The sequence below is a fragment of the Etheostoma cragini genome, chromosome 21 (genome assembly GCF_013103735.1).
Source record: "Etheostoma cragini isolate CJK2018 chromosome 21, CSU_Ecrag_1.0, whole genome shotgun sequence".
In the NCBI taxonomy this organism is placed as follows: domain Eukaryota; kingdom Metazoa; phylum Chordata; class Actinopteri; order Perciformes; family Percidae; genus Etheostoma; species Etheostoma cragini.
The window spans coordinates 15,356,907-15,381,671 of record NC_048427.1 but is presented as its reverse complement, the minus strand read 5'-3'; the positions used below and the strand labels follow the sequence as shown (position 1 = coordinate 15,381,671).

At 39.3% G+C, this 24,765-nt stretch overlaps 2 protein-coding genes and 1 long non-coding RNA gene across 6 annotated transcripts in view; 1 reads left to right on the top strand and 2 right to left on the bottom strand.

Annotated features, from left to right (window-relative positions):
* The window catches only part of si:dkey-191m6.4 (rho GTPase-activating protein 22), a 48,956-nt gene extending 39,435 nt beyond the window's left edge, over nt 1–9,521 (top strand). The window contains exons 5-11 of one of the 2 annotated variants that reach the window (XM_034860887.1): nt 4,279–4,486; nt 5,292–5,424; nt 5,509–5,582; nt 5,660–5,781; nt 6,652–7,122; nt 7,153–7,711; nt 8,984–9,521. In XM_034860887.1, the coding sequence (XP_034716778.1) occupies nt 4,279–4,486; nt 5,292–5,424; nt 5,509–5,582; nt 5,660–5,781; nt 6,652–7,122; nt 7,153–7,711; nt 8,984–9,206 (1,790 nt within the window). In that variant the 3' untranslated portion in view covers nt 9,207–9,521. Of the gene's footprint in view, nt 1–4,278; nt 4,487–5,291; nt 5,425–5,508; nt 5,583–5,659; nt 5,782–6,651; nt 7,712–8,983 lie in introns of both variants that reach the window. The other variant, XM_034860886.1, reaches the window with a different exon arrangement.
* A 4,213-nt stretch (nt 9,522–13,734) lies between these two features.
* LOC117936668 lies at nt 13,735–18,677 on the bottom strand. 2 transcript variants are annotated; one of them, XR_004654996.1, is made up of 2 exons: nt 15,272–18,677; nt 13,735–15,051 (listed from the first exon to the last, which is right to left on the bottom strand). It is a non-coding gene; the product is annotated as an uncharacterized LOC117936668 (long non-coding RNA). The 2 variants fall into 2 exon arrangements; XR_004654997.1 differs by having other exon boundaries at nt 15,443–18,677.
* A 191-nt stretch (nt 18,678–18,868) lies between these two features.
* Nucleotides 18,869–24,765, bottom strand: part of mapk8b (mitogen-activated protein kinase 8b) — a 45,273-nt gene continuing 39,376 nt past the window's right edge. For both annotated transcript variants that reach the window (XM_034859970.1, XM_034859969.1), the window contains exons 9-12: nt 24,200–24,324; nt 21,455–21,518; nt 20,521–20,598; nt 18,869–19,158 (exon numbers count right to left, since the gene is read on the bottom strand). In XM_034859970.1, coding sequence (XP_034715861.1) covers nt 19,142–19,158; nt 20,521–20,598; nt 21,455–21,518; nt 24,200–24,324 — 284 coding nt within the window. In that variant the 3' untranslated portion in view covers nt 18,869–19,141. The remainder of the gene's footprint in view (nt 19,159–20,520; nt 20,599–21,454; nt 21,519–24,199; nt 24,325–24,765) is intronic.

The following is a 24,765-nucleotide window of genomic DNA, read 5'->3' as shown; positions in this document are numbered from 1 at the left end:
TTCTGAAGGCAAAAGGGGGTCCAACCCGTTACTAGCATGGGGTACCTAATAAAGTGGCCGGTGAGTGTATATATTCTACAGTATAAATAAAATAACCGTAATAATCATCTGACAGGCCTATTTGTTTGTGTTTTAGAATATGCTGGTGATGTGCTAGCTGTGATTAGCTACTCTAATGTAGTAGTCAAACTAGGGCTGAACAATATTGTGTTTTAGCATCGACATCGCAATGTGCACATGCGCGATAGTCACATTGCAGGACGTTGCGATGTTAAATGTAAATGTGCTGTATTTATATAGCGCTTTTCCAGTCTTAACAACTGCTCAAAGCGCTTTTACATCTACAGGAAACATTCACCATTCACACACATTCATACACTGTGGCCGGGGCTGCCGTACAAGGTGCCACCTGCTCATCAGATAAACATTCACACACATTCACACTCCGATGCGCAGCACCGGGGGCAACTCGGGGTTCAGTGTCTTGCCCAAGGGCACTTCGACAATGACTGCAGGGGCGGGGATCGAACCACCAACCTTCCGATTGGCAGGCAACCACTCTACCACTGAGCCACAACCGCCCCTGATGCTAAAACCTTTTTGCTGCTTGATAGAAAAGTAAACTTCCACCATTCTCCTTTTACATGATTATTACGGGCCGACCCTTCCCCTTTAAGACAGGTAGCCATGTGGGCAACGTTTGTATGTGACGTTAGTCAGACGGGATTTGTTATGGGAAGTGAGGCTCTGTGAGTAGAAAAGTACCGTAGGCAGCAGCTGACACAGTGATGCGCAACGTCTCCCGGCCGTTTCCCCAGCAGAATGCTGCTACCAGCCAGGCTGAAGCTAATATAGTTAGCCTAAAGAAACAAGCAGAAAGCTGCTACCAGCCAGGCTAAAGCTTATATAGTTAGCCTAAAGAAACAATGCAGTCACTGTCATTCACGTTAGCCTGCATCTCTACCAGTATATTTCTACCTGATGTCCCTCTCCAAAATCACTTCAGACCTTAGAGGCCTCAATGAAGAGCAGGGAGAGCATTAGGAGTGCTTTAAAACCTATTGTATACAGTCTATGTTTAAAACTCACAGAATAAAGTAAAAGGGTTTGTGGTGCAGTCAGCTCATAAAATTAAATGAGAATAAAAATATATTACTTACTATACTTACTATAACATTTAAAAAATCAAAGTTATTTAAAAATTAAATTGTGAACAAGGTGAATCGAGATTGCGATTTTATAACAATTAATCATGCAGGCCTAAGTTCCATGTCTCTTCATATTGGGGGGGGGGGGGGCCCAAACATCCTAGCTAACCCGTTCTCAGATGTGACACATTATCTGTCTCACAAGGGGGAGGGGCTACATCAGTAGGCCTACAGAAGAGGATTAGGGCCATTTAAAGAAATGTATTTCAATTCGGAGAAGAAAGTCTGAATTCTGAGGGAAAAATGTCAAAACTCTGACTTAAAACTCTGACAATAAAATCAAATTGGGACTTTTTTTATTTGGTTTTGACTTAAAACTAAGGTGGTGGTGGGGAGTAACTTTGCTCCTTATGACCTTATAAGGGTCAAGATTCCAGATCGACCCATCTGAGCTTTCATTTTCTCCAAGGCAGAGCAGAATACACAGGGCTCGGTTTACACCTATCACCATTTCTAGCCACTGGGGGACCATAGGCAGGCTCGGGGAACTCATTATTAATGTTTAAAAAAAACAAATCATAACATTACACTTTTATACCATGGGACCTTTAAAATAAAGTCCAAATTCTGAGAATTAGGTCAGAATTCCGGACTTTATTCTCAGAACTCAAATAAAATGTTCACCAGTGGCCCCGATCCAGCATTATTATGTTAACCCTTGTGTTGTCTTCCCCTTGACCAATTAGTTTTTCTGGGTCAAACATTTGTCTGCCGACATTTGTGAAGCTTTTTCTGTCATTTTTGTCACTTTTTTCAATGTCCTTTTACCATCTTTTTTTTAATTGCCATAACATTAAATAAAACACCCACATTCAGTAAGAGTAGTGAATTGATCATTTATTTTACTTTTATTTTTTTTTAATATTTTGGTTGAAAGAAACTTTTAAAGATTTTCTAATGTAGAAACGTTGAAAATGCGTCAAATTTGACCCGAGGACAACAGGGGTTAAGTTTAGTGGTGTTGGCATACCTCCCACTGTCTCTGCCTCCCTCTCTCTCCCCCCCTCTCTGGCATGGAAGGGGTGTCTGTCCCTCGGTCCAGAATAGATCTGTCGCCAACTTCCAGCACCGTCGTTAACCGCAGCCCCGCGGTCACAGCACACTGACCCCGCCGCATGCCTTTCGTCTGAACGCCTCCGTCCTTTCCATCGACGCTGTAGCGTTTTAGGCTGCAGGAGCTTGTAAATGCGGGATTAATCCACCAGTGGAGTCAAATGCCTGAACCGGAATGGATGAACTTGGTGAAATGTGGCTTTGGGATGTATGAGAAACGCGCCGCGGTGCTGTGCAGCTCCTGCTCGGTGAATCACTACGATTACTGCGAGCTGTCAGCCAGCTGCGACTGCTGCAGCCAATCAACAGGTACCACCGACGGCTGAAAACGTCGTTTATACAACATTTTTAATGGGATGACGGTATATTTTTCTTAGTGTTTGCGTTGTGAAAGACTTAAAAATACAATAAAAAAATACAGGTGAAAATTAATTCTATAAATAACTAAAAATTGTTAAATACAAAGGGGGGGGTGGGGGGGGGGACTAAAAATATAGTTGTTTTGGCGAATGTGAGGTAATGCCACTGAGGGGATGAGAGACTAAAAACTGCATTATGACAAGCCTACATTATCTAACGGCTCTATAGACAAGGTCTGCATCTAATGGTGATGCCAGGGATGTTCTGATGGTAAAAACAGGCGGAAACATGCTACAGGGTGCAGGGCCACAGGCCGTGTTCCAGCATTCAGACACACTGCCGTTTTCAAGCAGTAAAGTGGCACCTCTGATTGCACTCCTTGCTGTTATTGTGTGTTTGTAATGTACATCTGGTACAACAGGTAAAGATGCTTTCGGGTTCCATGTTTCAACAATGTATTTTATTTCATGTGTATGGTATGTACAGTATATTGTATCCTAGTATTTCATCTATATTTATATTCTGTGCTGTCTAATTGATTTTGCTGCTGTAAGACTGTAATTTCCCATTTTATTGACTCAATAAATATCTATCTATCTATCTATCTATCTGTCTATCTATCTATCTATTTTACATTGACAAATTGACTCTCATGTGCAATATACATTCTTACAATAGGTCTATGTCTAAAACAAAGGCTATTTGTTCCAAACTTCAAAGAAAATTCAATTAATTTAAATAATCGGCAACTTATTTTTGATAAGATTAATCAGTTTGAATTATTTTGCATGAAAAAAGTAAAAAATTCAGCTTCTTAAATGTGAATATTGTATAGTGTATTCACTCCGCTATGACAGTACACTGAAAGTCTTTAAGTTGTGGACAAAACAAGACATTTGAGGGCGTCATCTTGGGCTTCAGAAAAATATTTGGTATTTTACTTAAACCTAGCAGTCACAAAAGAGTATTATTATTTATGTTAATAATAGATGTATTAAGACCGAACCAAGTGATTGTGTTATGCTGATGGACATTTTACAGATCCAAAAAAATCTATTAACCCTCATGTTTTCCTCGGGTCGAATGAACCTGTTTTCCTATATCAGTTTTCTTTACCCAAAATAACATACCCACACAACACTCTTTGGCAAGTAACTATATTTTTACTTTACTTTCAAAAATTTTGGGGCATCTTATTCAATTTCATAGCATTTGAAAAGTGGTTTGAAATAGAATTGAGTAAAAGTTGACATGATCCAGTCTGTGATTATCCATCAACAACATTCCTTTAATTTTAGTCAAAATAATTCCTAATCTCTGCTTTTTTAACTCTAACCTAAGGTATAATTTCCTATAAATGAGGTTTGTTGACCATAAATTCCAAAAATAACTGTAAAAAACGGTGTTACGTAGTGTTAAAAACGTCAAAAAAGTGACAAACATTGAAAAAAAGCTTTAAAAGTGTTAAAAAAAGGAACAAAAATGTAAGAAAAATTTAACAACATTGATAAAAAGCATCAACAACAGTGTTTTTTTCCATGTTGACAGGAAGACAACCCAAGGGTTAATCTAGAAAATGATCAGCATTGAGAAGAACGGTTAGTTGCGGTCCTGAATGAATAAAGTACACGTGTATGTTTCCTCCATCTCTCCCCAGGGATATTTGGTCAGCGTTTAGAGGACACAGTGCAGTATGAGAAGAAGTTTGGCCCCCGGCTGGCCCCCCTGCTGGTGGAGCAGTGTGTGGACTTCATCAGGGAGAGGGGTTTGGACGAGGAGGGTCTCTTTCGGATGCCAGGACAGGCCAACCTGGTCAAAGAGCTGCAGGAGGCCTTCGACTGCGGAGACAAGCCTCTGTTTGACAGGTAGACAGAAGACGTAAAAGATCTCTCATCCAATCAGAGCCAGCCCTGACTAGTTCGGTGCCATAGGCAAGATTTCCGCACTTTTTGTTTTTCTGTTTTTTTGTGGCTCTTCAAAATTCCGTTTAAACTTTTTGTCACTTTTTTGAAATTGTTCAATGTTTTTTTCATCACTATAAACATTATTATCCTTTTTTTTAACGTTTGTCGGTGGAGGGGGTTGTGCCATTATTGTCACTTTTTCAACATTTTCGTTGTTTTTGTCCTTTTCTTATGTTTTTGTCAACTTTTTTTTAACAATTTTGTTGTTTTTTTTCTCACTTTTTTTCTACAGTTTTGTTGCTTTGTTGACGTCGTTTATGCTTCTTTGCTGTTTTTGTCCATTTCTTTAACATTGTGTTGCTTTTTGTCACTGTTCTCTAATGTTGGCTGCCTTTTAAGCTTTTTGTAACTTTTTTTGTCAATTTTCTCAATGTTTTTGTCATCACTATCAACATTATTGTCACTTATTTTGACATTTGGTTGGTGGAGGGGGGTTGTGCCATTATTTTCACTTTATCAACATTTTTGTGGTTTTTGAAGTTTTTGTCCCTTTTTATGTTTTTTTTGCTGTTTTTTTCTCACTTTTTCTCATAAACGTTTTGTTACTTTGATGACTTTTATAAGCTTCTTTGCCTTTTTTGGCGTTTCTTAAATCTATGAACTTTTCTTGACTCATTTGGACTGCCCCTAGAAGTTACTTATACTACCAGTGCCATGGGCCGGCCCTGCATCCAGTGGACTTATTTCTTTCTCTACTCCCTTGCAGTAACACAGATGTCCACACGGTGGCGTCCTTGCTGAAGTTGTATCTGCGAGAGCTGCCTGAACCAGTCATTCCCTTCTCCAAATATGAAGACTTTCTGACCTGTGCACAGCTTTTGGCCAAAGATGAGGAGGAAGTATGCGCAGTGTATAAAGTATGTATAGTGTGTGTGTGTTAATGGCAAGCGTCTGCAACTAACAATTGTTCAATCTTTTATCAGGGGGTCCAGGAGCTGGGAAGACAAGTTAGCTCTCTACCTCTACCTAACTACAATCTTCTCACTTACATATGCAAGTAAGTATTCTATCTCATAATGTCATTTTAACGACCACAAGTGTTTCTACTTTTAACTTTTTGTTATCTCTGCTTAGATTCCTTGATGAGGTGCAGACCCACTCAATTGAGAACAAGATGAGTGTCCAAAACCTGGCCACAGTATTTGGACCAAATATCCTTCGACCCAAGATAGAGGACCCAGTCACTATCATGGAAGGTACGGACGGTAAAAATCATTAACGTAATCAAGTCTTTCAAATATTACACACCTCAATGTTACTTTAAAGGTCCCATATTGTGCTCATTTTTAGGTTCATGCTTGTATTTTGGGTTTCTACTATAACATGTTTACATGCTTTAATGTTCAAAAAACCTTTATTTTTCTCATACTGTCTGTCTGAACATACTTGTATTCACCCACTGTGTGAAACGCTCCGTTTCAGCGCCTTTCCCTTTAAGTCCCCCTCCTGAAAAATCCCAGTCTGATCTGATTTGTCAGTTTCCAGGTTTTCTGCATCTGCACTCTCGGAGTCTCTTGACCGTAACGGCACCGTAGCTTTACTTTCTACCCATACACAGCATAGTTGTGACATTGCAACCGTAAACAAGTCTTTACAGCTTGTGTAAAGTCACAATCTGACCGCTGGATGTGTGAATTTCTCTGTGGCTTGAGCATTTGGATCACAGTATTTATATAGCACCAATGTAGCACACTTTATAATAAAAAATAAATGGAAATCTCACTTTTTACCATATGGGACCACATGGGACCTGTTGGGCTAAAATCTTTTATGTCCAAAACTGTTGCTTTTTGGGAAATGACAAAAGCTAAATTGAAAACATTTTTTGAGCTATTTACCTCAGACAAAATTGCTTTGTCACTGTTTAAATATTTGTAAAACCCACTGACAGACATAAAGGGTGAACAATAGCATTGATTTATGAAATCTTTTTTAAAATGATGTAATTTGGAGATACAAGCTTTCTGCCCGACAGCAACAATATATTAAACTTGCTGCATGTGCAGATAAAAAACAAAATAATGCCACTGTACATTCATGATATTCTGTCTGACTGCGATCCATAGGTACCTCTCTGGTCCAGCACCTGATGACAATCCTCATAAGGGAACACAACCGATTGTACTCAGGGAGGGACCAGGAGGGACTCACAGTTCCCCAAACAGAGCTCCCTGTCCAGGGACATCAGCTCCAGCATCGCAGCCTCGGAGCCTGGATCTCAGAGGAAGACCTCCAGAGCTGCCCTGTGTCTAACCCAGACCAAGAACTGCACAGCAGTGCTTCGTCTTTGGATGCCAAACTGTGTGCGGCCGTCACTCCCACCCAGACCCCTAACCTGAACCCTGGACCAAAACTGGGGTCCCCGTCAGCGAAAGGAGAGACGGTCGTCAGCCCGAGTAAACAAGCCAAGACCATACCTTCCTGGAAATACTCTTTCAAAAGCTCCTCGGCGCCTCGTTCGCAGCCGCAAGGAAAGCAAAGCAGCAGCGGGAGCTCTGTGGCTGAAATCAGTAGTGTATCTTCTGGAGGGGGAGGAGGTGGAGGAGGAGGGGGAGGTGGAGGTGGAGGTGGAGGTGGAGGTAACTGGCTCATGAACGGTTTGTCCTCCTTGAGGGGACACCGGCGCACATCGTCAGGAGAGCGGTCTGCCCGCGACCGCGACTCCACCGGCTCCTCTCAGAGACTGTCCACCTACGACAATGTCACCTCTTCTTCGAGCATGGGAAGCGTTCCAAGTGTCGCCAGCACACCTTGGTCCACTTCCTCCTGCGAAATCTCTGGCCCCGACTCAGGAAGTGAGCCCTTGGCCAACCAGAACGGTGGTGTAAGGGGTGAAAGTGGGGAAAAGGGGGAGCGGGTGGAGAGCCAAAGGGAGATTGACAGAGCAAGGGACGGAGGGTTGACGACAGACCCGAGCTCTGAGCAGGACAGTTGTGAGGCCATGGAGCTGTGCAGTAGCAGCGCAGCCTGCAGTGAGAATGGAAACATGGCCATGGCTGCCGGGGTGCCGTCCATCATCATGTCTGAGGATGGAGACGGGGCAAATCTAACACTGAGCAGTCTGGTGGAAGGACTGAAGGACGAGTTGAGGAAGCAGAAGACCTCATATGAGACCAGGATTCTAAAGTAAGTCTGGGTTCTGGGGATTCCTTAACAATGTTATAAGTTTTTATATATAGATTTTCTTTTGGTGCTGGGAAACATAAGAGTGAAATTGGTCCCCAGTTTGGAACCACTCTGCTCTACAATAGCAACCAGCTAGCTTTGTTGTCACATAGTTATACATGGATGTGTTACCAAGCATTATTTCTTATGAAGTCTTAACACAGGAATACATAGCCTGAAACAATAAATAGCAGATAGCAAAATTTTATTAGAGCCTGCTTGGCTGGTAAATGTCCACATCATTAAAAAAATAATAAACCCAGCTTGTAACAAAGCTGTGTGTAAAATTGTAGTTTTAAAGCCATTTCATCTCAGCCTCCCTAAAAATTATAACAATAAACATTTTAAGTTAGAGTTTTAGTTCAAGTTAGAATTTGCAAACTTGTCTGTTAGTGACAGAGGAAAAACGATTAGAGGCTCAAAGGGCTTGAAACAGGTTTAAGATCCTGTGCCGCCAAAGCCGTGCACCTGTAACCCTGTCAAGGAAAGGGTTAACAGAAACTCAGTTTTGGCCAGTCGGAGGTGGTTGTGCCAGACTCCCGCTAATTGTTAGAACATTGTGTCAAATTGCTTATTACTGTGCCTTAGTGTCAGGTTCCATTATAGTGTTAATAGTGTCAAAAAGCATTAGCTGACGTTGTTGTTCAGCAGCTAGCTCAGAGACTAATGAAGGCTACTGAAATTACTGATTTAGCTGGGGGAGGTTAACACTTTTGCAAGGCACACTGTATCTGTATCCCAGTGTCATTAGGGGCTGAGCCCCTAGAATCACCCCTGTTTGAAGCCAAAGCTGAGATAGCCCGAATGACCTCATCAGGGGTTAATTTTTTTTAACTTAACAAAATGTCTCCTAGAGCATCAGAAGACATTATATTACACAACAGGTTTTCGCCCATTTTCATGGCAAGTAAATAGATCATTAATGTCTTTTTCATCTACGGATAGAAGTCGCCTGTGCTAAATACTTTTGCTAAGTACTTTAAATCCTGTTAGAATTTACATTCAGATATCTCCAAACAATATCAAACAAAACCCAAACTACCTGAATGGTTGGATACCAATAGATGTGATTTTTTTTTAAATTAAATTATACCTAAAGATGGTTGCAATTTTATGTGGAAAAAAACCTTGCCTAGTGCAGCTTTAAGTTTTGTCGCCAAAGCATTTCATAATGTAGCCAAACAGTAAAGGTGAATGTCAATGGCCTGTGTTTTCTGTCTGTGGTCCCCTCAGACTGGAGGAGTCCAGCGCTGTTCTGTGTGCGCAAATGGAACGTTTGGAACAAGAGATGGAGCAGGAGAGGAAGAAGCAACGCATGCTGGAGATTAAACTACGAAACTCAGAGCGGGCGCGGGAGGATGCTGAGAACCGCAACCGGCTTCTGGAGAAGGAGATGGAGGATTTCTTTTCCACACTGGGAGATCTGGCCCTGGGAGCGAGGACTAGTGACATTTGATACAGCTACGGTCCGTGGCCAAAACTGTCAAGGCTTGTATTTTGAGGGTTAGGTGTCTTTCAGGGGCTCATGTCCTCCATTAGAGTATCAGGGCGTTCCTTCAAAAGAAAAAGAAAAGAAGAAAATAAAGGAATCTGCCGTGTTTGTGTACATTCAGGTCAAACTCAAAGGGAACTGAAACATGGAGACAGGAAATTCTGAAGGGCTTAAATATGGAATTTGGACCGACTGTGCGGTCCTTGTCAGAATCATCTCAATCGAGCACTGAGCGTTTCGAGTTTCACACGCATGCTTGAAATGGATGGGTAAGATAAATGTGTCCAGGGCTTGTCTTGCGAAGGCAGTATTTTAACGGCCCAGGTGCCTAAATGTGATGGTGGAACGTAATGTAATTTCTCTGACATTTCTATAGGCCTACTGGAGAGCACTGACTTCAATCACTACTTTACATGGACATTATGAATGGATTCAATGCTGGACCTGTACGACTCATTAGAGACTGTGTTAGACTGACAGCCAACTGATATTTATCTTTATCTGATATTTATCTTTAGGAATAGTGCTATGTTTTAGGTAGTGCACTTATTTGCCTTCTTGCTAAGAGGTTGGATACCACTCTCAGGTCTGAAGGATTAATATTAGGCCAAAGCTAGCAGCCAGTTAGCCTAGCCTAACATAGAGACAGAAAAAGGGGGAAAGAGTTAGCCTAGCCTGCTACACAGCTTTTAACCCAATTGTGTTGTCTTCCCATCCACCATGAAAGAAAAAAGTTTTGATCACTTTTTTTCCAACATTATTTTTTCAACGTCACTTTTTCAAAGTTTTTGATATTTTTAATGTTGACATTTATTTTGATGGCCCATTTTGTGTGAGAAAAAAAACCAAATTAACTGTAAACAGGTAAAATTTTACCCAAGGACAACATGAGGGTTACAAAAATCTGCTAACCAACACTTCTAAAGCTAACTAATAACTTGTACGTTTTGTATTTGATTCTTACAAAAAACAAAGGGCAAAAAATTCTTTTTGTTTTTGTTTAAAGTTAAAGCCTAGCAAACTCTTCCAACTTTGGCCTACATTAAGCTAGGCGAACTCTTCCAACTTTAGCCTACATTAAGCTAGGCTAACTCTTCCAACTTTAGCCTACATTAAGCTAGACTAACTTTTCCAACTGTAGCCTACATTAACCTAGGCTAACCAGCTGCTTGCTGTAGCTTCATATTTACCCTACAGACATGAGAGCGGTATCAATCTCCTTAGCAAAAAAACATGAACTAATGTATTACCTAAAATATCAAGCTATTAATTTATAAGGCAGTTCAACCAAATTAAAAAAAAAAATTCTCACTTGCCTGTAGTGGTAGCTAGTTATAAAAATTGCTTAGTTTTTAACAGGCTTTGAAGTTCTGTGAAATATCCAGAGTTGCAAATGTAGTTTATTATTGCAGTGAACACCAGTAACAGCTTTTCAATCACTTCCATTTTATCTTGGCTGTCTCAAAAGCTGTCCAAATTAAACCTAAATGATTTGCATGACTAGACACCAACACGGGTAACTGTGAAAAAATTATTGTTTTTTTTATAATCTGAGTGAACTGACCGTTGAACTGTACAGTAGTAACTTTAGCGGAAGAGCCTCCACTTGCATTTATCCTCCTGTCCTGTATTTGTGCTGCAGACATTTATATGTGGATGTTTTACTATAGAATCAAATATGTTTATCAAAGCAGGTTTAGAAAACTAGGTTTTCCAAACGATTCCTTTTGGGGCAAAACTGAAGCAGTAATGGGTGGATCTCTGCTATAGTTGCCTCTGTATCTTCTTTATCCTCAGGCCGTACCAGTGCCTCTACACCTCGTCACCATCTGGTGTCCATGTCCATTTGATGGCAAAGCCTCAGTTTTCGGATTTACTCCGATCCTCGCAGATGTCAATATACCTTTTAATGGATAGATAAATACAACAGCAACAATGAAAACAAATTATTGAAGCATTTTCAACCCAGCACATGCTGCCTAGAACACAGGCCACATGGCTCGGTAGGTGAAGGTCATTAACAGTACACAGTAAATACCAAAGCTGGACCGCCTCAGCTGTTTGCTCTCTAAAGATCAGAATGGCCTGCCTGGAAGCCATGTTGATTTTGGCACATGAAGCTGAACACTGCCCTCAAAGAAACAATGGAATTTCCTGGTTGTGCCTTCAGGGACGTCTTTTTAAGTACAGAAAATGTAGTGTTGCTTGCTTGTCCAGAGATGTAGTGCATACTGTATATTCGCCCATAGTACACAGTATATGCATTGTTTTGTTTTAATATGGCAAAAAACTGCTGAGGTGAATAACTTAATCTCCCTAGAAGGTGCCAACTCTTGTGAAAGTGAATTGTGAATCGAAAGGAAGTTTTAAGAATGTAGCCTTGTTGTGAATGTAATGTGTTACTGATGAAACCAGCCCTGTGGAAGAAAACACAATGTAAACGCTTACCAGAGGAGGGGGGGGGGGGCCAAATTCTAATCATTGATGGTTGACAGTTCATCCGCTTCTTCAACCCTGACTCCAATCGTCTTACTTTGACATGGTAACGACAGACGTGGTATATTATGGGATGCACCAGACAGACCTACATCCCATCCGGTAGCTGGGATGTATTTTATGGCTCTGGTCAATTGGAGACTAAATTATATGTTTCCAAAATGAAGCTTTGCAGATATCTCTTTTGTGAGAATTGCATGTGTTTTTAGCATCTTATCACAAATCACAAGAATGTCCAGAAGTAGTTGGTAGTGATGTTTATTTCTTTAAGGGCCTGACAAACAGTATAATTACAAGTGAAAGTGTGCTGTTTAGACAATGTGACTTTATTTTTCTTTTTTTAAATATTTTATAAAGAAACTTAAAGCCAAGGTTATGACATTACCCTCTTTAATTGCACAGGTGTACAAGGTAATTGTCCTCCCTATCACAACATGATGGTCTAAATCTATTGCAGGTTCTTTGATTCTAACAGGGACATTTATTTCCCTTTATGTATGTCTTATGACTAAGGCTGAATGTTTCTTACTGCTCTGCTGATTATCTATGGTGCTTATTTATTATGGATTTCCTCTATTGTAATGAATGGACATGTATGGGAATAAAGGTGCAAAGAAGAAAAACAATGGTGGTCTATCCGTGAATATTGGCAGTAGAAATGACAGTGACAGCGTGTAGGGGTGGGATTTATTTTTTATTTTTTTCCTTTGCCAATGATTCACCTAAATATTTTGTTTTGACTGTATCGCCAATGGCGACTACATCATATCTGTCTCCAGCAAAACACAGAAAATACATGTTATGTTCAAATGAAATAAATGTCAGACTGACTGACTGACATGTGATGTGCATTCTTCTTAGAAAACAATTTGTTTAAAAAAATGTATAATAGTAGTGTATTATTCAACTTACAAATCTCACAAAGAAAATCACAGTACTCAATACTATGGAATCCCAATACTTCTCCAATTCCAATACAAATCGAATCAGCACCCATGTATCGTGAAAGAATGGAGTGGAAAACGACTTAAAATGAATCCTCTTTTCATCCCACACCCCATGCAGCCCCCCCACTTCCCGAGCCTATTCCCCAGCCCTACTGACGAGACCTTCTCCCCCGCCCCCCCTTAACCAAAGACACCAACTCCCTTTTAAACCAGTTTAGTGCTACGTCAGAAAGCCCATCTAATAACTGACGCAGTCTCAGTGCTGTGGCCATGTGGCGGAATTAACGACAAGAAACGGTTAAGCTCTCGAAAAACTGCTTTTCAATGATTTTACTTTAAAATGAAACATTTGATATGGGCCTATATATGGAGCTAGAACAGTGACAGTAACCTGTGGTATTGAAAACAAAATTTTGATCAAAAAGTAATAATCTCACAAGCCTAGCTATTATTTAACTTTGACATTTGTTAGCATTATAATGGTTTTCAATGTCAATCTACATTTTTTCTTAATGTCTTCTTTGCAGTGAGTTTTTTTTACGCTGTCAAGATTTTTACAATGTCACTGGTTTTCAGTTTCAATTATCTGTCACTGTTTTGGTGTAGATATCCGCTTGAGTTCGAGTGGTCAACAAACCAAAGGCCGACCCCACCCCCAAGGAGTCGCACTAATAAAACTGAAGTTCAGTGGGGGGCTGAACAGCCGCACTGTTATTTTGTTCTAACCAAGTAAGTTAAAACATATAAAATAAAGATTGTGCTGACTAATAAAATCGTTGATTAAAGATTTTCCTGCCAAACAGGTGACGTTTAATAAAGCTACTGTCAGTGTGTGGGACCGTCTTTGGCTGATGAGGGGTACATGCTACATTTGCAGTTGCTACTTGTTGCTTAGCCATTACTTTTAATTTTATTACCTATGACAACAGAAATTGAGTAAGCTTTTGGTACACAGAGCCTGGACAGGCACAAAGCAATTACAGGAAAGAAGTAGACTTACAACCATAATTCAAAGTGTATTTCTTTTATTTGCAGTACATGTTTTTTTGTTTTGTTTTTTTAAAGAGGTGGCATCATCAGATCCCAGTGCATGTATTCTAGTAGTGCACTTTGCGGTTTTTTGGATGCACAGATCAAGGAATTCTTAAAACTACTTGCATGGCTGGATTCACTAGCAAACATTACAAACCAGCACCATACATATATTGATTTATTGTAGGTATTTTATTCCATTACTCATCTTTTTTTGTGTTTAACATTATTGTCCTTCCCACATTCCAAATCAAAACCTGTCGGCCGTAGTGACTCAAAGGACTTCCTGTCTCTGAATCCAAACCTTAGCCGACAGATTTAATTGGAGGGAAAGGCTGATTACGTAACATCCTGACTATAAACAAGTCACAGAAATAAAAATTGATCTTATTCATAAAAAAGGGAAAACATGGATTGACAGTACCAAACATTTTCTTTACCTTCAGGAGACAGCTAACAAAGGCTAGGCCCATCACACACTACTAGCACAGTTTGCTGAAGGTATTGCACATTTAGTTTAAAAACAAAAAACAAACCAAAAAAATAAATGAACAAAAATTACATATAACAATTCTTTTACTTCTAGGTGAAGTATACATAATGTACAAAACTAGAAGTCTGTTGAAACCAACAAATAGTACACTTTCAAATAAATAAATAATGGAATCTGTTATTCACACGTCTTCGATAGCTAATTCTGCAGGCGACTAAGTATATGCAAGAACTGGCAGAAATTCAGCGTGAGGTAGTTCATCAAAGCAGACTTAAATCAAATGACATTGTTTGGAGAGATGTGGTAATTATATGTAAAAAACATGAGAAAATACGCCAATTAAAGCCCCTAATGTTGGGCTAAATAAATTAAGAGCATTTTAGACAACGTTTTTTTCTGACTGATTATTTTGATCTAATATGACAAATGGATACATACCACTGATGTTTTTTGCCTGCTATCGCTGCCTTTTTACAGATGTGACACTGATTAAGTCCTAGTTTTTGACATTGTTTGTCAAAACACTACTGCACATTTACCAACGGACAATTTAGTTTGTTGTTGTGGGAATCTACAATAATGTGTTGCAGATTGAATTTAGTCTTGTACTGTACTAATCTTCCTCTGCAGTTGCTGCCACTAGCCAAACACTTCCTTTTCAATGTGGGTGACTGAAAAGAACATGAGCTACTTGCACCAGCTGTTTATGAGTTCAAACTTACGCTAGCCGAGTTTTAACGTGTTTACACAGTGGAGATATACAAAACTAAAATGGGCTGCACCGCATGACCTAGTTATTAAATAAAGTTAATGTTAGCTTGCATATATAATAAATGTTAAGCTAACTGATGAAGCTATCACTAGATCGCTAATATATCAATTGTAATTGTCTTTGCATAGCTTAGTGACAAAGCTAACATTAGCTTGCTAATTTATCAAATGTTAACTGCTGTGTAGCTCAGGAACAAAGCTACCGTTAGCTTGCTAATAAATTAAATGTTAACAATTGTGTAGCTAAGTGACTAAGCTCGCATTAGCTTACCAGTATTTCAAACGTTAACTGTTGTGTAGCTAAGTGACAAAGCTAGCATTAGCTTGCTAATTTATCAAATGTTAACTGCTGTGTAGCTCAGGGACAAAGCTACCGTTAGCTTGCTAATAAATTAAATGTTAACAATTGTGTAGCTAAGTGACAAAGCTAGCATTTGCTTACAAATATTTCAAACTTTAACTGTTGTGTAGCTGAGTGACAAAGCTAACATTTGCTTGCTGACATATTAAATGTTAAATATTGTATAGCTCAGTGAAAAGGCTAATCCTTGCTAATATATCACCCGTTTTAATATTCAGACCATACACTTGATAAAATGCTAAGATTTTGAAATTTTAAACAAGTTACACAAAATTACCCAAAAATATATCAAATAACAAAACGTTCTGCTGTCACATATTGAGCCACTTCTTATTGAATTGACACTTGAAATGCAGAAATACAGAATACAGAAATGCGTGGATATTACTGATTCTGAAATGTATACTTAACTTCTCTATGTATGCATAAATGAAAAGAACAAAGTAATACTTACATTTACAACGGATTCATTGTTATGTTTAGTTAATTATTTGATCTACCAAAACTCATTTTTTTGAGATATGTAACAGCTTGTGACTATAGTAGCTTTTAGTAGCTTTCACTTTACATCATTGACAGATAACGATCAGAGGATTTCAAACAACCAATTTACCCATTGCTTTTCACGTATAGATTTTTTACTTAGGTTTAAATGGTGCAACCCAATTTACTAAATCAATAGTTTGAAACTAGCTAGGTGGTAAAACCCACACACATACACAAACAGACACACACAAAAATAGCTGGTGCAAGTCAGAACTTGCGGTTACATAAATGGTTACACCTTATATATTTGGCAGCCAATGAGTTGTTCAAGTAGAACACAGCACAGAGCATACAGCATTTTATGAAACAGCCTACAGACAACCTTTCCTGAAACGTCCTTATTAAAGACTAGAAAGGTTCTAGAGACAGTTCTGAGTTTAGACAATCCTAGTACAGGGATGTTTATGCCAACATCCACAACACATGCTCATTTACCATGACAGTACAACACGTCCTACCTCTGCATTTTGCAGATAGGAAGTTTAGCTATGCAAATACTTCAAGCAGGCAGAATGGCTGCATGAAACCTCAATAAGCTGAGCAAAAAGCTGAAATTGATAGGATTATGGACTCCTTTGCTTTATTAATTAATGGCCATGATATTCATGATCTTTAAAAGTCAACAAATCCTTACACAACTTGTCTAGATAGCTTTCAGCTAATATGGCTGGTTTAAAGTAACTATGGTTTGATCTTTTTTTTTCAGTTTGTACCACAAGTTTGACTTTAAACATCACAAAATACTGACAATAATGCAGTTGCAGAGTTCCCTCATTTAGTTTGATCCAGTAGTTGAATTTGAAAACATCCTGTTCTCTTTTATAATCACCACATTAAATTAGCACTCAAAGAAAAGAAAAAAAAAGCTTTAACCTATATTTCGGTTGCTGTCATTGCAAAGAAACACTTCTTTTTACTTTGATGAAAGACCTTGATAAAACTGCCTTTTCTTCCGAAATGACTCAAACACGTACTTAAGCATCTCAACGTATATACGCCATCACCTTCTTACCCTGCAAGACACAACAGTCTCCCCCTCAAGGGTCAAAATCAAAACAAGTAGAAAAATATACAATACATTTGTGAGAACTACAACCCCATCATACATTACCGATTTGTTGTTGTTGTTAACCAGGCGCCATAAGAACCTACACGTAATAAATCCACTTCCTCCCCCGTACTCAGGAATGAATGACAAACAGGCACTTTTCCTTTCAAATCTAAATCAAGAAACACTCAAAAAGGGCACTATTATTGCATACAGTAAGAACAATTTTGTTTCTTTTGACTCTGGTTGTTTGTGCTGACAGGTTTCAGGTTCTTTTTTTTGCTTTCACAATTGTAGGCAAGTCTTTTATGAAAACTGTTTGGCCAACCTTTAGAAGAAAAAAATGCTTATATGCAATATGCTTTTGTGATTTTCCAAATTAACAAACACATATTGCTACCACCAGGATCTAAAAGGACATGTTTTCACACTGTTCCATCAGGCTGCAGAATCACTATCCCTCCAAGACACCCAATTTCGTCACGTTCACATGCATTCTCATTATCACAATTCCCTACTTGACTGAAACACATTCTACTTACACCGTCACCGATTTTACAACCTCACACAACTCTTCTACGTCTTGATAAACCTCCCAAAGCACGACAAAAAAAACATTCCCAACTGTTAGCAATACCTCACAGTCAAAGTGAGCCAGTGGAGAGCGTGCATCCAGTCCTTCAAAGCAACACCACAACTCCAGTTCCATAATGTCACACAGCCTGTTGCAGACAAGAAGAGACACTTTAAAGCACTAAAAAATACAGAAGTCTTTAAAAAAGCTCCACCATTATCTTGCGGGACCTAACTGGGCCATTCTCAATCCCATATCTTAAATGCAGAAGGTGAAATGAATTATATGGCGAGTGAAAATCATTTTGAAATCCTATCATGTCAAAACAGAAGGTGAAGAATGAGTAAATTATAAAGCTTTCATTATTGTTGTTATAATTTTTTTTACAATGTAGGAAGTAGTAGTGACTCGCAAGCAGAAAAACTTGTTTCCAGGTCAAATCTAAACGATCTCAGTTCAAATCAATGGATATGTTGTATGCACTTAAAACGATATCCATAACACGTGAGATGAAACAGATAAGGGGAGTACTAAGACCATACATCTGTCAATTCAATTATGTTTCAATGGCTCACTGCAAACTGGTATTGAAGATAAAACTACATCTACCGTAAAATCTGTACAAACTCAATCTACATTTATATGGCAAGTTGTAAAAGCAGTAGATTAAAAATTAACAAATGACTTCCAACGGAAAAATAGATCACATTAAACATTTTACAGATATTTCTTTCAGGTCTCACAGTCGGTTAATACGAACCGGAACGTAGTGAAATCATAAAAAATCTCTTATCATCATCTTAGGTTTCTGAAAAAAATTACGAAATGCCACAATAAATTACAGCTAGGACTCAAACAAAAAGAAATCCTTATTTAAAAAAAGAAGAAGACTATAACTGTAATAAAAAAGAAAGAAAATACACTACCGGTCAAAGGATTGGGGTTACTTAGAAATTTCCATTGCACCCAATTGCAGACAGAATACCAGCTGAGATTAGTTGCCTTGTTTTCTTTAACCACGGCAGCAGTTTTCAGAATACATTATGTGCTTACATAATTGCAAAATAGCACTCTGTACTCTGTAACTGTTTGTTTTTTTAAAGATTATTAACAGAATGTGGCTTTAGAACATTGGTTGAATCGTTGCTGATAATGGGTGCTGTAGATATTGCATTAAAGATAAGGTATTCTGTCTGTGATGGAATGGTATGGAAATGTGTACGTGGCCCCAAAATTTTGACCGATGGTGTATATCTGTCCTTTCAGAAATCAAAATATTTCTCAAACAGCTAGCTGGCTAACCGCTTCACTACTGAAGATAAAGCACAGAAAGAGGAGGAGGAGGAGGAGGAGGGGGGGGGAGGGGCAGATGCAGGGGGCCGGGCCAGGAGCCAGTGTCGGGCAAGTGGTCTTGGATGTGAGACCAGGGGAAGAAACCCATCCCAGGACCAGGAGGGGGTGTAGATGATAGACATCTGCAGCAGCCCAGGGGGGCGGTGGCTGCAAGAGAAGCGCACGTGCTGGCCTCATGCAGGCTGCTGTCTGGTTCAGTCAGGGTCGGGTCGGGGGACATGGAGGGGACATCGTTGGCGGAGGAGGGCGTGGAGGTGCGGTGCTGGTGGTGCTGCCGCTCACTGTTGCACCTGTGCTGTGGGACACAGGAGAAGAACTGTGGTCAGCTGTGGAAAGTGAACACCAAGACCCTGGGTCTCATCGAGGTTCCTCCCTAAAAGGGAGTTTTTCCTCGCCACTGTCGCGCTAAATGCATGTTCTTGTGGGAATTACTAGCATTGCTGGGTCTTTGTAAATTATAGAGTGTGTTCTAGACCTACTCTATCTGTAAAGTTTCTTGAGATAACTCATTATAAATTGATACTATAAATAAAAATTGAAATTGAACAATGCAGCAAGGGCAAGGACCCTTTATATGATTGGAGTTAAGTCTGGGTCAGGATAGGGAGATGGTGTTCCTTCTTCTCTGGATATACATGTTACATTTACATGTTTATATTATTAGTCTGGATAGTCTGGACCATCAACATTTCATTTATTTGATATTTGCAGGACGCTCCAATGTCCCTCGCCTTGCAAAACTGGTTTGTTTCGGGAAACATAAAACTTAACGAGATAGCAAACTATTTGCTAAAAATGGCAAGTTTTGAAGAAGATTTGGATCACGCAACAAGGCAGGCCTACTTGGATCTTTCGGGGAACAACTCTTAAGATTTATAAAGAATAAGTTTATGGCATTTACTTTAAACTGGGACAATTTAGGACAAATTGGTGGGGATTGGCTACAGATAAAATATACATGGTGATACACTGGTAAGAGCAAATGAGCAATGTATCAGCTAATTTAAATAGCTCATGTTACTGTAGTGTGTGAACTGTTAACTTCATTTAATATTGTATGTGGCATTGTTCTGTTGCGGGGTGCAAATGTTCTGCCAAACAATTTCCTTTTAATTTACAATCTTTATTGATCTCCTCTGGGGAAATTAAAATGCCAAAGTTCTATTCAAATACATTTAGTTACAGCTTCTCTACACTGTTTTTAGATAACAACAGAAAGTAATAAAATGAAAACAGTAGGCTTATAGGGCTGGTTTGGCATGTATCAGAGACAGTTTGACAATTGTTTGTGTATAACATTCATAAAAGAGCAGTACTGATGCCACATTAGGCTGGATAGATGTCACTTGCTACAGTTCTTATTCGGTTTAATAATCCTGCCATTTGTAGTTTTATGCCAACCCTAAGCCGGGTCATAACAGAACATGTATAAGTGTCTAACCAGAAGATGAAGTGTGCTAATTGTCTACCACTCCTGTATTTATGATTCTAATAGTAAAGAAGTTACCAAAATTAGTATTAGTGAGTTCAAAGAAGAGCTAAAGAGCGAAAAACCTTTTAGAATGATTACCACATCCAATGCAGAAATGTAACAGTGCATTTGTTTACATCACACACAGGCATGCAATCTCTCACACGTACAAGAAACGCCACTTACCTATGGACGCTTGCTGTCCCCTGATGACGCCATTCTTTGTTCTTTCTTCCCAGTCCAACACTTCTTTGTATATCAACTCTGCAACAAACAAGACACAATCCTTTACTGCAGTCAGGAGCTGAGAGAAAAAGAGAGAGAGAGAGCGAGAGAGAGAGAGAGAGAGAGAGAGCTACTAAGAACTACTACAAACTACTACTTTTAGTCACTATTCCGTTATCTTTTATAGTGACTGTTATTGCCACTATTCATTTAAACACTAACCGGCCGTCAGACACCGCCTACCAAGAGCCTGGGTCTGTCCCAGGTTTCAGCCTAAAAGAGAGTTTTTCCTCGCCACTGTCGCACTGTTGCTTGCTCTGAAGGGAACTACTAGAATTGTTGGGTCCTTGGTAATAACAAAGTGTGGTCTAGACCTACTCTATCTGTAAAGTGTCTCAAGATAACTCTTGTTATGAATTGATACTATAAATAAAATTGAACTGAATTGTGTGCTGCTGCGCACCCTCGATGTGTAACAGGCATTGTGTGTGTGCACTTTGTGCTCGAGCCTAGGTTCATTTTACTAATGTGTTGATAAAAAAATGAAATGCTGCGTTATTGACTTTAGACCAGGTTTCTGTTGGTCAATGGCGTGATCACTTTCCGCTACCTCAAGATAGCAATACGCCAAGAATTCACCTGAACACACCTCCCTGTAAGACCAGCACGCCCATGGGCGCACAGATGGGCGCAGGTGCATTTGCTGAACAACTTTGTCGATCTTAAACTAGCAAAGACACTTGCGTTGGGCTTTGCGCCACACAGGGTGCAAGGTAAGGCCCTAAATGTCTCACAGGCTGCGAACCATGAAAAAAGAACAAACTTATAAAATACACACTGCAAAAAATGTAGGTACTTGTGACAACTTATCAGAGAGAATCAGAATTCTTCCTACCTTTCCACTCCTCGACTGTGTGCTCTCTCTCATCCAGCTGCTTGTCTGTGATGGCGGGTGGCGGCTGGGAAAACACAGACACAAGTTTTCTGTACTTGTAAGAGATCTTTAATTGAATCATTCACAATAATTCTGGAAGATTGTGCTGAAATGTATGCGTCCTTATTTATCAGTTATTTTGTAATAATACTTTTTAGGATGTTCAAAATAAACTAAACTGAAACAGATGCTCATTCTAAACATCAGTGACAACTCCACACACTTCACACTTGAAAAAATTAGTTTTCGACTCAAACTGACGACCCACACTGGCTATTAATTACTGCCATTCACAGAACGTGCCGCCTTTGAGTTACAATGACAGTAAGTCTGAAAGTATGTCTTACTACTAGGAGCGTAACAATAGATTGATCTGGATAGATACATTGATTCAATCCTCAGCGATCCAATATTATCAATACAAAGTGAAAGTATCCATAGATATCGTCAACTTTATTTTGAATTTCCCACACTATGTTTATTCCTTTTATCAAAAAAAGTTTGTTTGAAGTAAGAATGTCTGGAAGAGCTTGGTAATGAAACTGGCAAATCATACTTTGGTTGCTTTTTAAAAATAAATATAAATGTGATTGATTGTGTTAAACAGGCTTAAGTATCGTCTTGTATCGGTTGCAAGCCCTTGAATAAATCAAAATTGTATTGTGGCGTAATGTCAACATTGCAACAAGGGGTGCACAATTAATCAAATTTTAACCAATTTTTTTTTAAGCGTCATTTCATAGAATGCTCCTGGTTTTTAGCATAGCCAATCTACCGCTTCGTAACCCCTGTCAGATCATGTGCCGGTCAGAGTTGTTCCCTGCACCCCGTGCAGCTTAGTTTCTAGATGTAGACAGTCATAGAAAACTAGTGAGTGTTATGGAAAACAGATGCAGTCGGTTATACGTTGGTCTAAAGGTTTACCAGTTTAACAGTAAACACAACATTTTGTCCCATCTGTGTTGTTTTTCAGACAACAGCAGTGACCAGTGCTAGTCGGTGCTAGTTAGCGTCTGTTAGCTGTTAGCTCCTGAAAGACGCACCGGTGCTAATGTCCTCGCATCCGCTGCAATGCGGTTTCTATGGCTATGATTTCATTTTGCGTTACATGACCCATTTTGTCTGTAAAGCAGTGCCTGTGTTGAATCTCTCCTCTACTCTCACTCGTCTTACTCTCCACGTAGCCCCGCCACACAGCACTGGTCCACACTTCTGACATTTGTCTACAGTTTAAATTTTTTATTAACAAAGCTGTATATTGTGAATGTGTAAATGAGAAGTGGTTCTCAAACAGTTTACCTGGATAAATAAAGGTTAAATAAATAAAAGAAATTGTTAAATATGAGGGTCCAACCTGTATTTGTACCAGTGTTTCAGCGGGTAACTCTGCTATTGTGGCGGCCACGGCAAAAAACACAGAAGAAGTTGTTGAATGCAACTAACTTCAGTTGTTGGAGTAACAGCATGTGAGAAGGAGCTGCTGGACCTGGACCAGAGATATGATCATGGCCAGAATATCATAGTTCATAAAAATGCAGCACAGTGACGATACAGACATTTCATACACACGACGTGTGTATCCGCCATTTGACCCTTGCTGGACCCGTTCATAATGAGTCAGCCGCCTCTCTGTGAGTAGTGTCCATCACACTCCCTCTCGCAGTTATAAATATAAATAAAAAATAAATAGTTATATAATTTGTTTTGGTTAAAATCAACAAATAATCGTGAGGATAATAGTGATCAAAATTTTGATCAAAATAATCGGGATTATCATTTTGGCCATAATCCTGCAGCCCTAATTGCAACGTCCTGCAAAGTGACTATCGTGCATGTGCACATCGCGATGTCGATGCTAAAACACAATCTCGTTCAGCCCTAGCTCAAAGTCAGCAGTGGGATAGTTATCAATCCTTCTCAGTGTCAAATGGAGATTTGATGTATACAAATCTGCATTGTTCACGGCTGTCAGTTCTAAAGAGCCATTTTATGCACGACAAGAGTGGAGAGGGCGAGAAGCAAACAATTCACTTCATCTGCCAAGCCGCCTGATCAAATGCAAAACCAATTTGCAGTGGCTGAGTCATTGTGTTTCCAAGGAGAGTGTGTCATACAAACACATACAGACAACACATTTTGCTGCAGAGAACACGCACATTTTGAAAGAACAGGAAATGGAGTTTTACGGTTTAGGGTCCTCAGATGTTTTTTTTATATAGCTTTACCTTTGTACTTAAAGAGTAACTTTTTTTTTTTTTTTTTTTATTAACCTGGACCCTATTCTCAATTGTGTTGGAGTGAATAATGGGAACAACCATCTTTGAAATTGGTTGAGGTTATTAAGAAAGACTGCCAAACAAGCTGCAATGTAACATTAATGGCCAATTGCACACCTTCAATTTACGTCCAATAAAAAGTGATAGATTTACCACTAACACACTCAGACTATTATTCTACGCGTCTTACAACACTGTTAAAAGTATCCCCACAGAGATAGACCTGGAGATACTTTGTTTAACACGTAACAGCCCTGAAATCGCTGAGTTTAGAAATAAAGATTTTTATGGGTTAGTTTGGGTCTAGGTCTAGTCATTTTTAGAAATTTTTGATGCAGGAATGATTTAACATTTATGGTTTAAATATGTGTTCGTATTATACCTCTAAAAAAAACAACTATGAATGAACCATTACTTAGTGAGTACTTACTGCCTCCACTTCAGTTGGGTCGTACCACACGTTGATATAAGCGTGCTGGAGAGCCTCGTCCACCGAGATCCGCTTTGACGCGTCTATTACCAGCATCTTGGATAGTAGGTCTCGGGCTTGGCTCGCTGACAACAAATTGTGGCATTAAAAAAAAAAAGGAAAATATTAAGGGGAATGCAAAACAATCAGAACATTAATATAGCAGCAAAATGTAGTGACTTCATCCTGAGCAGAGATTGATCCCTCAGTGTGTGGTGTAACCATGGACTGTAAATAGTAATGGACAAAGCATCCGGTTCGGAGAACTGCTGCAAATGCAGAAGTGCCTTAAACCTGCAATCTATCTGAATTCCAGCAGGGGGCGACACATGTGGTTGCAAAAAGAGGTCGGTTTCTGTAGAAGTCTGTGAGAAATTGACCCACTTCTTACTTTTTTTTTTTTTTACTTAAGTCCTGATGATTTTAAAATTGGCAATAAAGCAGTTATCTATAATATACACTCACCGGCCACTTTATTAGGTACCCCATGCTAGTAACGGGTTGGACCCCCTTTTGCCTTCAGAACT